At 36.4% G+C, this 16,862-nt stretch overlaps 1 protein-coding gene across 1 annotated transcript in view; it reads left to right on the forward strand.

Annotated features, from left to right (window-relative positions):
- Slc2a13 (solute carrier family 2 member 13) overlaps window positions 1–16,862 on the forward strand; it is a 323,327-nt gene that overhangs the window by 139,291 nt on the left and 167,174 nt on the right. The window contains exon 4 of the mRNA XM_026408520.2: window positions 6,090–6,198. Within this exon, the coding sequence (XP_026264305.1) occupies window positions 6,090–6,198 (109 nt within the window). The remainder of the gene's footprint in view (window positions 1–6,089; window positions 6,199–16,862) is intronic.

Consider the following 16,862-nt stretch of genomic DNA (forward strand, 5'->3'; position numbering starts at 1 on the left):
CAAAAAATTCAATCTGTGAAGACAGTCCTCAGTGGGGAAGCCTCCCACAGTTGGTATCTTATAATTGGTTAGTCATAAAGTGTTCTACTTATTTTTTCTTAACTTTTCTTCAGTACAGGGTAAAAATCCTTAAATGAAATAAAAAGAAAAGGAGGTATAAGAGCTAGCAAAACCTTGAAGAAATTTGGATGGTCCTCCACCCTTGGCAGTTCTCACTCATCTTGCAGCAAAGTTCATTGGTCCAGTTTAATCAAGCATTGTTGCTGCTCATTTGCAAACACTTGTCCACTTATGTGAGTAAAGGTTATAATCTCCTGGATTTTTTCTTTACCCTTTTATGCCACATCAGCCTTCCTGGTGTCTAGAGTTCCCTATACTGGCAAAGTTTGTTTTTTGTTTATTTTTTGTTGTTGCTGTTATTTTTTAATCAGCTCTGTTGAGGTATAATTATATGTGCAGCAAACAAAACATAATTAAGATATATAACCTGGTTAAGTTTTGACATGTGAAATAGTACCTTCCATTATCAAGAGATTGAACACAACTCTCGGTCCCCAAAACTTTCCTAAGTGCCCCTTTATAATCTCTCTCCTCACAGCACCCACCAGGTTGCTTTCTGTGAAGCTGTTTCCACTTGGAGTTTACTTTGGGAGAAGAACTTTTTGTTGTTGTTGTTGTTTTAAATAACAAGCTCATTATTTTTAATAACTTTTAGGCCTGGCTACTCAGGCTATCTATTTTTTCTTGAGTGAGCTTCAGGAAAATTCATATTTTAGCGAACACGTCTATTGCATTTAAGACATATTGGATGGCACAAAGTCATTTATGGGATTCTCTTATTTTTTAATGTTTGTATTGAATCCATCACTCTTATTCCTGATAATGGTCAACTTTGTCTTCTCTCATTTTCCCCCAGTCTTTCTATGTATTAGTTTTCAATGGCTGCTGTAACGAATTACAGCAAAGTTTGTAACTTAAAAATTTGGCATTTGTTCTTTCACAATTCTCATGACCACAGGTTCATGTTGAAATCATTGTGTCACTAGACCTGCACTCCCTGTGGGAGCTCTAAAGGACAATCTGTTCCTTGATCTGTCCAGCTTTGATAGTAGCCAGCATTGCTTGGCTTGTGTCCACATCAGTCCAGTCTCCGTATTTGCCTTCTCCTCTTCTGTCTTGAACTCGCCAATCTCTTATAAGGACACATGCATTTAGCGCTAGCTGCAGACTGGTTTGGAGCTTATCAGTTTTAGTTATTTTTTCAGAGAATCAGGTTTCAGTTTCATTGATTTTTCTCTTTTCTGTTTCATAGATTCAAATCTCACTACTTTTAGCTTGTGTCTATTTTGGGTGTTACTTGTCTTTTACTGCTTGCTTAAGATGGAAGATAATAAAAATAATTTTAAAAATGGAAAAAAGATCAAAGATAAGATTATTACTATAAAATTTCATCTTTTCTACTTTAATTCCATTCCATACATTTTATATTTTTGTATAGTTTCATATTCTAATTTTCATTATTTCTTTGGTCCTTAGAAATGTGTTGTTTAGTTTTCAGTGTGGGGGTGTTTTCTAACTGATTTCTGCATTAATCTTGTTACAGCCAGAGAACTGTCTTTGTATGACTTGAATTCTTTTAAATTAATTAAGACCAGTTTTAGAGTTTAAAATATAATCTGTCTTGAATTAATGTTTCAAAATGTTAACCATACATTTACCACCCGCTGTCTCCAGTGCAGTACTAGGGTTTGAACCCAGGGGCACTCTTATCACTGAACAACATCTCAGTCTTTTTAAACTTTTTTTTTTTTTTTTTTTTTTAATTTTGACATAGGGTCTAAGTTTCTGAGGGTCTCACTGAATTGCTGAGGCTTGTCTCAAACTTGCAATCCTCCTGCCTCAGCCTTCCCTACAGCTGGGACTGCAGGCTTGTACCACCACCAGGTCATATATTTACTATTTAAGAATATGTATTCTATTTTTATTTAGAATACTGTTTAAATGTCAGTTATTAGATCAAGTTTATTGGTAATGTTATTGAAATCTATATCCTCACTGATTTTTAGCCTGCATGTTCCATTGGTTACTAAGAAAAATTGATGAGATATCGGATTATAACTATGGATCTATTTCCCTGCTAGGAGCCACAGCAAAAATATTGATATAGGTACCTTTGGTTTAGGTGACTGCCATCTAGCAATTGAGATTATGATTATGTTAAGTTTTACATTCATATGAAAATTGGACTCCTGCTGTTTACCTCGGGCCTGTTACGGGACTCAGGTTACTCATGTCACTCATGTAATGGAAGAGTTCCCATTGGTTGGGGAAGGATAATAGGAGGGAATTTCCGGGGGAGGTGCGCGCACGGGGTTAGGTGACACACGTGGGTGTGGGTCGACTGGCTTGCTAGTAAGACGCACAGAGATTGCTTAGCGGCTTTTTTAAATAAAGCTTTGTTTCCCGCTTGAGCGGTTCGTGTTTCTGTGTCTAGCCGGGTTGCTGGCGGCTCCTGCAGCCGGGTTGCAGCATTTCCCCTTGGAGTTGTATTGATTTTTGTTTTATACATTTTGAAGCTCTTAGTGGGTGTGTGTTTATTGGTTTGTCTTCTTGATGAATTGATTTCTTTATCATTATAGGTGGTATTGTCCTCTCTTTTGCCTGGTAGTTTTTTATTGTATGCCAGATATAAATTTTATCTTGTAGTTGAGCTTTGTTCTAGGATGCTTTTCAGTTACTTGGAAACAGCTTATTCTTGCTTTCAAGCTATTTTAGATGACACCAGACAGTCTTTAATATAGGACTAAGTTTGTACTATTGCTAAGGTGAATCTCTTTTGAAAGTATTTCTTTTGCTCCAGACTTTTCACTTTATTTGGTAGGAAAAGGTATTGTTCACAGCCCTGCATCAGCTCTTGGGAATGTTTTCCCTTATTTTTTCCTGGACTCTTTCTCCTGGGGGCGGGGGGTGGTTTCCTCACACATAGCCACTAACCAGTACTAACTGAATACAGAAAGGAATCTCTGAAGATCCAGAGTTCTCTGTCTCAGACTCTCTTTCCTCTGCCCTGTGAAGGCCAGCACTGTTGCATCTCTGTTTGGATTTACATCTATTCAACTCAACACTAGCAGCCCAACTTGCCTCTCTTCCTTGTGCTGCAGCCTGGATTCTCTTTGTGGCATTAAGCTGGGACCATTAGAGGATTCATCACATTTGTTTATTTGTTTGTTTTTGTGGTACTGGGGATTGACCTTGGGACTTCACACACCCTAGGCAACTGCTCTACTACTGAGTTCCCTCCCCAGGCCCGTCATTGGTTTTGTTTCTGAATCTCAGATATCACTGTCCTTTGGAACAGGTTATCCAGTATCATGAGAACTGTTATTTTATGCATTTTGAATGAGTCTAGTAGTTTCATGTAGGAAGGTAAAGCTTGTAACCTCCATTTTAGCTGGAAAATGAAATTAAGAGCTGAGATGTTGTACAAATTGGATTTTAGTACATTTTTAATTGTACTTAGAAGCCTTCAGGAAGCTGAGCATATGTCAGTCCATCCCTGGAAAAGGCTACATCTGTAGGACTGTCTGTTTTGTGCCTGTTCTCAGAGCCTCTACCCACCTGGACAACCCTGTGAAAATTAGTTAGCAGCTCAGCATTGTGAGGGGTTCAGAATTAAAGAAAAGATGAACTCATTTCGGTTTCTTCACTCTATTGCTGTAACTACTTATTGTATTTTTGGCTTTCTAATCTATGTTAATTGGTTAGAGATTTTAGTTTTTATTGTGTTGAAGTTTATATGTTTCAAAGACGTAAATTTTTTAAAAAATTAAGCATGAGATATTTGTATACAGCAAGCATTTTTAATACTTTGCTTTTACAAAAGCAATAGAAATGTAGTAAGTCAAGCTTGACATGTAAAATTTTGATGTATAGATATTCAGCCAATTAATAAATTTGAGTTTTTTCTTTCTGCCTCGTAGTTTCGGTAATTTGAAGATTAATGATGATTTTCATTTGTTAAGTCAGTTTTTACTGCCTTATAAAGCTAGGATTATAATTTTAATGACAGGAAATTCTTTAATTTTGTTTATGTATACATGTAATTGCCCAGACCAAATGTATCCATTAAAAAATAAAGTTTAAAAATGAACTGTGTTCTTTATTGTTAACAAATAAATCCAAATCAATAGCAAATAAAAAATAAAAATCCAGATTTTAAAAAGCTAAAAATGTTTGTGACATTTATGCAATAGCTTACCTCTTCAAACTTTGATCCTAATTTGTTATTTTATTTTTCTGCCCTCTAAAATCTCTGTGACCTAACCTGTCCAGTAGATCAAGGAACAATTTAATATTGAAGTAGATGGGGCTTTCCGAAGAACATAATAGATTTCTTGCAAGATGAATTGCCAGTTTCTCATTGTAGAGGTCACTAAATACTAAGAAAGGGTTTGTTTGGTTTGGTTTAGTTTGGTTTTGTCATTTAAACATTTTCCATGATATACAAGATAAACCATGAACTTTTTATTCAAAAGTTTTAATTTATGAGAAGTTATATGTTTGTATCATGGTATGGCATTCCTCCTTTGGAATGGCTCTGTGGATGTATCTGCTTATCTTTTAGGTAGCTCATCCAGATGTATTTTCAACATTGTTGCAGTGAAAGCTCTCTGTATCTCCCAATCTTACACAGCCTTTCTGATGTATTTGGTTTTAATTCACTTGCTTGAATCTAAGTGGTGTTGTTTATAATACCCTCAGCCTGCTTTCTGAATGGGTTGTCACTTTATTTAGCTTTGAATAGCCTTCAGTTCTTGTTGAAGTTAATCTGTGGTCTGACTTGCCATTTTGAGGCAAAAACATTTTCAGCAAGTCAATTTTGTGATTGTAATCACACCCATGTAGAGATAAAACATTCTCTCTAACTTACTGTCTCATATTAGCATATATTGCTGAGATGAGCACATTCTGTTCCATTTCTGCAAAGTGGGTATTAGATTTCCAAAAGATTTCTGAAATAGTGAGACTTCCTACAATTTTAACATACTTGACTTAGTTTAGGGCTCAGCAGTACGTGGCCTCCAGGAGAATGCTCTCATAAAGTAGCCGTTGGCACCCTACTGATCTCAACTCATCCCTTCTAACAGCAGGAATGAAACAGATCCTGGGAGTCAACTCTTGCTCATAAGGACATCCTAAAGAATAATGGTTAAATTTTTGAAGTTCAAATGACATTTCTTAGAATGGAAGGGATACTTGTCTTCATTATGCCCTGACAGTAGGCTACAGTGAGGTTGCTCACCTTTCTGGAGTCCTCAGTGGTACATATCCACGGCTCTCCAGAATTGATCTAGCCTTCTGACGTGATGACCAAGGGATTTATGCCATTTTGAAAGCCTGTTTATGTATTAGAATGCCTCTGGGGGAAATATTTAGAATTAAGAAATACCCATTTGTGTATATGTACACACATAGTTGATACTGATTTTTAAATTTTATTTTTTTATAACTTTTGTTAGTAATATCCCTTGTAGCTATAACTAAGTCTGATATTAAAACCTTATTCCTTACCTTTAGTCAAATAGAATGAAATGAATTGTGTTCTTTTGTTAATCATAATAAATGCGATTCTTTTAGTTGATTAAGGCAGTTTGCCAGTGACTTTGTAAGTGGTCCTAAGCGGATAAATTTTAAATAATATTTAATTGCAAAGAAAGTGGAAGGACAAAGGGAGTAATTAATAAAGATAGCTGTAGGGATTTAAGGAAGAATTATTTCTAACAGTTTTAATGATATAGGTCTTCCTCATACCCATCACTTCATCACTTGCTTTAACTTGAATTCTCTCTCATTGCTTTTAGTTTAACCTAAAACAAACAAACAAAAACGTATTAAAACTGTTTTAGAAAGAAGATATTGAGATATTGTACTTAGGTTTCTGTTAAAGTATATTTGTTCTATTTTAAAAGGCCCAGTGATGTTGATTGCACAGAAATTTGGGGATATTTTTTTCCTAATGGGAAAAAATTACTATGGATGCTAAAAATAATAGATATGTCCTTCTTCTTTTTCTTTCTTTTTTAAAAAAGCCGGACCTGTGATCTGCAGAATGCTGAGTTATCCCCCAACTCGCCGAGCTTTAATTGTGGGTTGTGGCCTACAAATGTTCCAACAGCTCTCAGGCATTAACACCATCATGTATGTATTTCTTTCTGACTTTTTACTAAAAGGATTGTGAAGGGATTACTTTACATGGGAAAAAAGAAATAGGACTCTTAGTGATTTGTTGCTATTAAATATATAGGATTCTTTTTTTGGCAGATTGATTGGTTTTTTTAATCGATATTTTATAACTAGAAGGAAAAGATTTGTTGTATTTGTTATATTATTGGCTTTGTTTCATATATTTTCTGCCCTCTAATAATACTTCCTTTTATTTTTAACTATTATGTCTTTTTTATAAATCATTTCTTGATGCCAGTTAGAAAGTAAAACAAAAGAATGTCACCTGGCATTGTCAGAGATTCTGAGCACACAGTGATGGCTCACTTCTATGTGAGGCATTCTGTTAGCATGCAATGTGATGAGGATATTAAAAATATGATTATTATAACCAGAATAAAATGGAGGAGAGCACTAGGGGAAGGAGTGGGGAAAATAGAAAATCTCCCTGTTGGTTAGTTTTCATAGTACTCTGTAAAATTGACTGTTGGTAGTGGAGTGGGATGAATGGTGACCTCTACCATGTTTTATTTGTACCAGATACACAAGCAGGTACTAAAAAATAGACCTGGTCCCTAGCCTAACACATGCAGGCCCGTGGAGGAAACACACATTAAATAAACTCATCGTTAAATATAGAACTTAAAATTGCTTTTAAGAACTGTACAGGGTTCATATGTCACCAGAGTGGATTTAAGATTCTGGATAGAGTAATAGAGAGGTTTTTGAGTTCTCTGAGAAGCCGGTTGGTGGATGAAAAGCTACATTTTAGGGGCTTTTTCTTCCTACCTTCTGGTTATAATCACTCATTTAAAATAAAAAATAAAAAATAGAAGTCACATAAAATTGAATTTTCCCAGGCAAGCCATTTGTACTTGAGAATTTGATATTTTCTTTTAAAAATTGCTTGATGTGCTTATTTAGTGATAATTTGAGGGGAACAAATTGGTTAAAATAAATTTTAAAAATAAAGATTAGGACCCAGTGTCCCATTAGATTGCATCAGGATTTGTTAAGGAATGGTACTTATAGTATAACTATAACCCTTGTTTGATATTAATTACAACCCTGTCAGACTGCATTTCTTAGACTACATTTTTAAAACGCTGTGCTTTCCTTCCTCCCTCTGTCAATTACTTCATTTTCCCCTACCTTTATCAATCCTGTTAAGGCCCATATTTTGATACAGTGTCTAGCATATTTGCTCCCTGGATTTGGCACCTCCAGTTTGATCATAGCATGGAATTGTAACTAGGCTTGCACCAAACTTTCAAATAATGCTGTGTAGTGATAACCCTGTATGAATATTTGAGGTGATCAACCTAATATATGTTCGGTTTATGAAATTTTTTTGGTTCTATCCTTTTCTAAGCATTTAAACTTGACAATTTAAAAGCACAGAAAATGAAGAATTTATTTGTACATTTCTGTTGTCCTTTTGCATAGGGATCACAGAGTCAACTCTAATCAATGGGTAGTGGCTCATCTAATGTGTTCCTAGTTGCAATGACTGTCATAATCCATCTGTAGTACCTAGTAATAAATTGTGCTGACTGAGGTTTTCAAATTTTAATAAAATATTCATTTTTTTCAGTCTATTAAAAATTAAGTGATAATAAGGATCCTAATATTCCCTAAAATTTAGTGTACTCATTAATGTGCTGTGTTTATTACAAGCTATACGTGACGTTAAGTAGTATTGTTGTAGAACTTGTGCTTGCATTTGAATATTAATCCTGTAAAATAGCAAGAGTGAAATAAAGTACATAATGGTTGAAATGAACTTCTTTTGGTGGGTACAAACCAGCTAGTCAGCTCCCTGAAGACTCTGACATGACATTAGAGTCTAGAAGTTAGAGTGATAGATATGTGGATAATCTGATATCTAAGAGGTGAGTAGCTTGGTCACTCAAAATATATAATGTCAGACTCTCATTTTCTAAGCCTGTAAAATTTCATGTAAGTCAATGTTTTTGTGATAGCCCACGCTACTGGTAGAAAATTACCAGTCTGGAACTCTCAAGTACTGTGCTTTCTCCTCTTTGCTCCAGTCTCTGTTCATGTGTATATGTGTATATCTTTTCTCACTGTTCTGAAGATTCAGCATATACTATCATAATTTTTTTCTAGTTTAAAATAATCTCATAACTGAAGCCTAATAATTTTGGGGGTTTTAGTTAAAAAGGCTAGTCACATTTTTCTTATTGTAAAATTGCTGTTTTAGTAATTCAGAACTGTGTTTTTGTGGACATTGTATTATGTAAAGCACTATTAAATTTTACTCTTTCCAGGCTTTTTCCTTTTACATGAGAAATAGTCATTGCTCTTTGCCATCCCAGCCAACTCTAATAATGGGCAAAGGTTGAAATTTCCTTTCACAAATTCCATTTTTAATCCTAAAGTCTGTGTAAATCTGAAATATGAAGTATTTTGTATTGTATTTCTCACAAAGAAAAAACCTTAGGCATATCATGTAGAAAAATATTGAAAGGTAAATCATCCTTAGAGTTATATTAGATAATCTTAATGTGTTGTGTTTTCTCCCTCATAGAATCCTTTATTTTTTATCCCCTTGACCTGTTTAATATCTTATCTCTGTCAAGAAAATGTATTTTCTGCTGGAAATATTTAATTATCTCATTCTTTGTTCCATGTGTGTGTCTGTGTTGGTCTAAATGTCTTCTGTTTGTATGATAACTCATTCTTCTTCCTCTACTCTTTTGAACGAAAGACTTCTGAGTTTAAAACATTACATACTTGAGACATTATATTGAACTTTTACAAGAGTCAGTTTTCTGATATCATTCGGATTATTTAATAATTTCAAGCACACAACAAAAAAGATTATTATCCTCTACCCATAGGAAAAAAAGAATACAGCAAACCTTTCTTGCTATAAAAGGGTCGGCATTGCACTGTATTTCACATACTAATAAATTGTCTCACATGTGTCAAAGGGGAGAGTAGTGATAGATGAAGAAGATGATGATTGATGTAAAGAAAACTCTTAAATTCTCACTGTCACCCAAACTCTAGTGATTTTTCCATTTTCCATCTAAGAAGTTTTATCTATGACTCTCAATAAATGGGCCATTCCTACATTGTCATTACCACAGCCAAGGAGTATGTGTTTGTGTATGTGTGTCTGTCTGAGAGGGAGAGAATGGATGGGTAGATACATACATAAAACTGGGCTCTCTGCAGGCTTGCTATCATCCTCCTTTTAAGATACTTGTAATATACTATACTTTGGTATGTTATGATAAAAAGATAATTGATCCATCATGGCAGATGGAAGGTATCAGATGTATCATCATGGCAGATGGAAGGTATCAGATTACTAGATGACTAAATGGCTCACTTTAAATCTGTTAGTAAAGAAAGGGAAATCCAGAATTTTAAGCTTCTGAGTCTTGTTTTTACTAGAGGCTTGTAGGGAAATAGAGTCATTTTAGAAAGTTCTCTAGTTTTAAGCTGTTCTTCTTTCTGAATAATCCTTCCATCTTCATCAACTCCTCTGACCTTTTCCTATGAACTCTCAAGTAAGGGTGGGGAACAGGCTGCCATCTTGTGTGGGATGCTTCCTCTCACTTTTGTAACTGCTGTACCTTAATCCTCAGCGGATACTTCTTCCTTGGATTTACAACAGATAGTGAAGGCCTTTAGAAAATGTTTTGATAGCCATCATTTATTGACCATTAATTGACCTGGTGTGCCATTCTAGTATGTATTAGTAAATATTCACAGGAGGGAAAAGTAGGACAAACTGTTTTGAGTCCCCTCTTATTTGTTGTTATTATTACGACAGTATAGCAAACTATTTTACTGCTTTACATATATAATACTATAAATTATATTGATAGACTGTATCTTTCTTGATCTGATATCAGAAAACATCCTGTCAAGTAGGGATGGAACCTAGGACTTCGCATATGCTAAGAATCACACTACCCTTAAGATACCCCCTCTTGTATTTATTGACTAGATAGGGAGTTAGGGCTTAACCAATTACATAACTTCTTCATCATCCTACAGTAAGTTTTAGAGCTAAGAGTGGACCCTAATTTTCTGATACCAGGTCAAGTGCTTGCTCCTTAGTCTTAAACACTAAGCATGCCCGAAGCTGGATACTTAAAGCTTGTTTGAGGTTGAACATTCAAATTTGATGAAATTCAATACTGACCAAAGATAAAAATCTAAAATGGCTATGTAACACAGGTTGTTTCCCTTGGAAACAAAATGCTCTGAATGCTTGGAAACAGAAATGCTCTGAATTTTGAACTGTTTCAGGTTTGGTTATATTTGCATATACACTTTAAAAATATTTTTTATTCTAATTTGTTATATATTGTAGCACAATGCATTATAATTCATATTACACATATAGAGCACAATTTTTCATGTCTGGTTGTATATAAAGTATATTCACACCATTCATGCCTTCATACATGTACTTAGGGTAATCATGTCCATCTCATTCCACCATCTTTTCTACCCCCATGACCCCTCCCTTCCTCTCCCACCCCTCTGCCCTATCTAGAGTTCCTCTATTCCTCCCATATTCCCCCTCCCAACCCTACTATGAATCAGCCTCCTTATATCAGAGAAAATATTCAGCATTTGGTTTTTGGGGATTGGCTAACTTCACTTAGTATTATCTTTTCCGATTCCATCATTTACCTGCAAATACTGTGATTTTATTCTCTTTTTTTGATGAGTAATATTCCATTGTGTATATATACCACATTTTCTTTGTCCATATATTTGCACAGACTTAATGAGATGGGGCTAGAACCCAAATCTACACATGGAAATCATTTATACACATAACCTATAGTTAATTTTATGCAGAACTATTTTTTAACCTGTGTTTTGACTTATGTTACAGGAGGTCAGGTATTGAGTCTTCCATTGCTGACATGCATCATGTTGGCACTCAAAACGTTTTAGTTTTGGAGCATCAGACTTTGGGATTAGGGATGCTTGACCAGTGATAAAATTGTCCCCATATAAAGAATCATAGAACTTATTCTTAAGTTTTCAGATATGCAGTTAAGGCCTTTCCTCTATACCTCTGATGTAGAGTTTCTGGCCAAGTCAGCCTGATGTTTGCATTTGAGTCATTTATATGTTAATCATATTTAATTTAATTTTGTAAATGCAGTATTTCTAGATATGTTATGTTCTCCCAACCCCCAACAGGCTCTCTTAGTATTAAAAAAAATTACCATACAGTCAGGAAACATGGCACAAACAGGCATACTAAGTGAGAGAAAAATAAAGGTGACAGGAAATAAGAAAGTAAAAAAATAAGGGCTATACACTCTCAAATTGCAAAGTTGAAGTAAAGATGAGGTTCTGTTGTCTCTGCAGTTCTCAACAGCTCTGCAGAGCTCACTGAAGTATCTTCCTCTCTCTCTGCCTCCTCATTGTTCAGGAAGCTGTTGAAAGCTCAAATGCTTATCTAAGTGGAGTATTTCAAGATGGTATCTGTATGCAGCTGATTGGATGAAAAGTATTGAGTTAGGGGGAAGATGTTAGGATTCATGGTTGATTCCTTTGAAAGATAAGCATAATATAATGGGGAGAATATTAACCCAGGAATTAGGAGAACTAGTTTCTCCACCATGGGATTTGGGGCATGCCAGTTAATTGCCTTTAATTCAATGACCTATAAAGTAAAATTGATGGCATTTTAATGTAATCTGAAGGAGAAAACAAATGATTTTCAATTTTAAGTAGAAGCTAAAATACTTGAAACAAATACTTTAAGACTTTCTCAGATGGAAAAATATCAGACTATATGGAATCAGTTTTCACCAAAAAAGAAAAATATATTTTGTTAAACATAATTTTTAAAGAATTTATTCAATGCTTAGTATGCTGATTATTGTCCTAGATGCTCAGCCTCTTACATATATTATCACAAATTTTTGTTTCCGAAGTAGTTTTGGTGGTATAGTTGATTAAGCCTCTTTTCTCCAAGATTATGGTGCCCAATCCTGAGATGATTGAGCTTTCCTTGGCTGCCATTGTATATTGTGAGGGAAGCCTCAGTCCCTATGAACATCACATCAAGGCTCTGAAAGATGGGTTTATAGTGGAACCTTCACTTTCCATTCCCCTGTGTTCTTCTTGCATGACTGTCTTGGCTTAGGCTCCCCCCATAAGCAGACCTTGAGGTCAGCATTTCATATTTTGGAGTGATACCAAGAAGCACAAGTAAGAGAGCAGGGAAAGAAGGAGAGGGAACTGAGTAAAGGGTGCACTGGTCAGCAGGATATCTCAATAAGTCCTGGCAAGGTTGAGTGTGTGCTGTGCCCCGCCATGACCCCAGGGGTATTACCCACAGTCCTCATCTCTTCAGTCTGAGGGGTGGTGTCCTTGCAGATGTTAAGTGCAATCTTCCAGATTCCCCTGTACAGTCGATTATGATATCTGAACTTTAAGGCAGCATAGCAGAGACACAAAGGGGTTTGAAGTAGAATCTGCTAGATCCTGTGGTGCTTTCCTGTGATAGCTGCAGGAGATTTCAGAGTGAGGCCAAGAGCATATGCAGCAGGGCATTAAGAACACTGATTAAAAACCCTGTGTTTTCAAATATGTGTAAAAATTGAGTTAACACAATATAGGCAATGAATTTTCTTACTACCTTTCATGGATGTAGCAAATTTATTCAGATCAATAATAATTGCCTACTATTGAAAATAGGCAATGAATATAGGAGGTTCATGATAATAAATGGTGAGATTATTATTTTTTTGAATATTATATTTTCTTTTATAGGTTACATACAATTTTGTCCTGACAAGGAATCTTAAAAATACATGTTAAGTACTCATTTATTTATACCTTCAATCAAAATTTACTATAATAAGATTCAAAGATCTATAAATATGTAGTTCTTGTCATTGAGAAGTCTATAGTCTAAGGAGATTCACACAAATAATTACAGCATTATAAAAAACAAGTTAAGGGGCTGGGGTTGTGGCTCAGGGGTAGAGTGCTCAACTAGCATATCCGAGTACCTGGGTTTGATCCTCAGCACCACATAAAGATTAATAAAATAAAGGTATTGTGTCCATCTACAACTAAAAAATAAAAACAACAACAACAAGTTAATATGCCATAGCAACATAGCAAAATGAATGATTAATTTTCCCTAGGGCATAAGCAGGAGACATACAATATACATTGTATTTTTAAAGATTTCTTTATATTAATGGTTTTCCAGTCAAAAACATGGTACATCAAATACTAAAAAAAAAAAAAAACTTTTAACATTAGACTTGGATTTGAATCCAGACCGGCACACTCAATAGCTATGTAAACTCCAAAAGCTACTTAACTTTCCCAGGCCCTGATTATCTAAAAATCAGGAATTTTAAGGTTCTTTTCATGATTCAAGAAGATAGCATGTAATGGTTCAAGCCCATGGAAAGAATTAAGTCCATGTTAACTTTCCTTCTGTTCACTATGTTTTATAGTTTAAAAAAATTTCTCAGCATTTGTGCAAAGCAGTAACATCCCAAGTTTACTCATCCTCTTTGACCTACACCCAGTACTTCAGAATTTGAGGTAACCTCTGTAGACACTGAATTGTTATAATACCCTTTGTTAATATGTATCTGTTTTCATCGGAAAGAATCTGGGCAGTATTTTTCTTCTAGCCTGTAGTTGTTGGAAGAAATGTTGTCCACTTCAGTATTAGAAGTGATCTTTTCATCTTAGATTTAAATCAAGGAGAAAAGACCTCAAAGACCTTGGGTTGATAAGAGGGAATAAGGCCTCCTCAGGAGGTTGTGCATCTGTAGCTGAATATACCCCATGTGGCTTCACTTGTGACTTACATCAAAGGATTGTCAAATCCTTTTGGCACGCTTTCTGAATCAGATGTGAATTTAAGGTCCTGTGGTAATTAATGGAAATTCATCTCCATGGTTTGTGAAGTGTTGGCAACTAAGGTTTTGGGTTTGCCAGGATAATCTTTAGAAATAGGAAAACAATTTCCTGGCCTGCCTTTCTCTGACTCTTTTGTTTTTACTGGAAAGTAAAGAGAAGAAAGGGAGATGCTGCATGAAATCTGGGATTGTATCCCAGGAGATAGGCTTGCTGTTGCAGTAGAGCAGATCCTTGTCCCAGTTTATGTGAATATGAGAGTAACACCAGCCTGGCTGATGCCATGTGAACTATCATAAACTTGTAGGCATGCTCAGACCTTAATTCACTCTGAACAGATAGGTTGGCAGGTGCTCTGCTAGGAAATAGATGTACACATATGTTCCCATCCCATCGCCCCACCCTCACACCCGTTCCCCTTTTATTAAGACAGAGTTGCACTAAGTTGCTTAGGGCCTCACTACATTGCTGCCTGGATTTGGGTGCACTGGCTCCCAAGCTACAGGCTTGGGTACCCAACTTTCAGTAAGAAGGGGATGACAGTAGGAGGGGCAGAAATGGTAGAGATTTAGGGATTCGGTTTTGTGCATGTCGTTGGTTGCTTTGAACTTGCAATTCTCCTGCCTCTTCCTCCTGAGCTGTTGGGATTACAGCTAACAGGTGTGCACCACTTCACCCAGCAGAGTCTGTTTTCTTTATCTTTAAAAGGTCATTTTGTGACCTACTTTGAAGATTAAATGAGTCAGCAGAGTGCTGACTGTTTACAAAGTACTTAGAGGATACTTGGAAGTTCTGTTCTTCCCATGTTCACTCTTGTCCTCTCAAGTGAGTCAGCCATCTGGACTCTCACTCTTGGTCCTTGTTCGTCTTTAAAAATTTCCCCCATCATACCAGTGCATCTTAAGGCTCCTTCATGCCTTTTCCTGCTCAGTGGGCCCCTTACTATTGGTGCTCCCCGGGTCTTGGCTGAGTCTCTTTCACTCCCTTGTTTTCTTCGATAATCTGCATGCTAAATGATCCTCAAAGCCATGATTCAGATCAGAACTTCCTGGTGATACTGTTTCATACCACCAAACCCACACCCGGAGTCAATCCAAAAGTGGGAGCTCGGGGAGTTCCCACAGGGGAGGCTACAAAGCATCCTGAGTTGGGGCCAATGGGAATTCTCCAAAGAAAGAAGCCCTAAATTCCAAAGTACTACCTGCAGAGTTTTGCAGCTTATACTCACAACAGCTGGTGTGTCTGTAGCAGTGGCGTCGGGCATGGAGTTTACTTGAGGGTTTAAGGTACTTTGGCCCAGAGTCATGGCCAGTTTCTTTCAGGATTTTAGGCAAACACCTAAATACTTCTATCAGTGCCTGGATTCAAGGCCCTGGCTTGAGCCCAGTTTTGTAGGATAAACATACACCTGGCATTCTGTGATACTTGGTCAGTTCACAGAAAGTAGGGAGGGATTGTGGGTCTCTACAGATACACACCTACAAGTCCATTTGCAGCGCAGTTTTACTCAGATGTCCCATTCTCATCAACCACAACACACACAAAATCCAACCCTTAAATCACTACCATATCTGCCCCTTCTCCCATCATCCTCTTCTTACTGAAGGTCGGGTGCCCAAACCTGTAGCTTGGTAGCCAGTGTACCCAAATCCAGTTGGAATTTCCTTCAGTCTTTCTCCTTTAATATCTCCATACCATCCCTGTTCTCTTCATCCCAGTTATCTGTCACTCTAGGTTCATAGTCAGGAATCACCAATTTTGGAAGTAACAAAATTCTACTCAAACTTAGGAAAGTCAGTTTACAGTAAGGGCACAGGATATACAGGAAGGAAAGAAAGCTGTACGGCTGGTCCTGGCGAAAGGTTGAAACCACTGACTGGAGAGTCACCTGCTCAGCCTCTGTTATCCACGTGTATGCATCCTGTTTTCTTTCTGTCAGAGATACTTTGCATCCAAACATCCAAAATTGATGGCCTTGAATTTTTCCCAATTCCTAATTCCTCAGAGGAAAAAAAAAATGAAAGCAAGTTTACCTTAATCCAGGCACATGAGGCCAAAGTGCTGAACTACAATGTAGAAAGAGGATTTTTTTGCCATAAATCTTACCTCCCTCAGTTTATCCTACATATGTCTGCCTGTAAATTTTACAAAACAAAATTAGATCCTGTCTCATCTTGGCTTAAAATAATTTAATGGACCACAACATTCCATATAGTTGAAAGGTTAGAGACATTCATGTTCATCTCTGAACTGCCTGGTATCCAGGTCTTCCCCACATTCTGTGCCTCCTGCTCGATAGGACCTTTTGGTACTTATGACATTGATTAAAACTGCTCCAAATGTCAGTGCCCTCATATGTGCTGTTCTCCCTGCCTCAAGTAAGAGATCTTACTGTAAGAGATCTGCAAACTTGGTTCAAGTGCCATCTCCCTGAGGCCAATTTAAATGGTCCTCATCTGATTTCCTATTTTGCTCTGAGTAGATATCTGTTATAATAGTTGTGTTTTATTATAACCATGGATTTTAATTTTTTCCCCCAAAGTCCCCTTAAATTATAAGCTTCACCTTTTCCAGGTAAAGCTAGCTAGATTTTAGTTACTACTGACTCTGTTGTTCACAGCCAGTCATAGCATGGTGTTACAGTGAGATTGAGTCATACTCACTCTGTGTGAGGTCTCTCCTATTATTTTCTTACTAGTTTGCAGATATGACCTTAGGGAAACAAAAGCCTCATTATCAAA

The sequence above is a fragment of the Urocitellus parryii genome, chromosome 5, assembly GCF_045843805.1.
Source record: "Urocitellus parryii isolate mUroPar1 chromosome 5, mUroPar1.hap1, whole genome shotgun sequence".
In the NCBI taxonomy this organism is placed as follows: domain Eukaryota; kingdom Metazoa; phylum Chordata; class Mammalia; order Rodentia; family Sciuridae; genus Urocitellus; species Urocitellus parryii.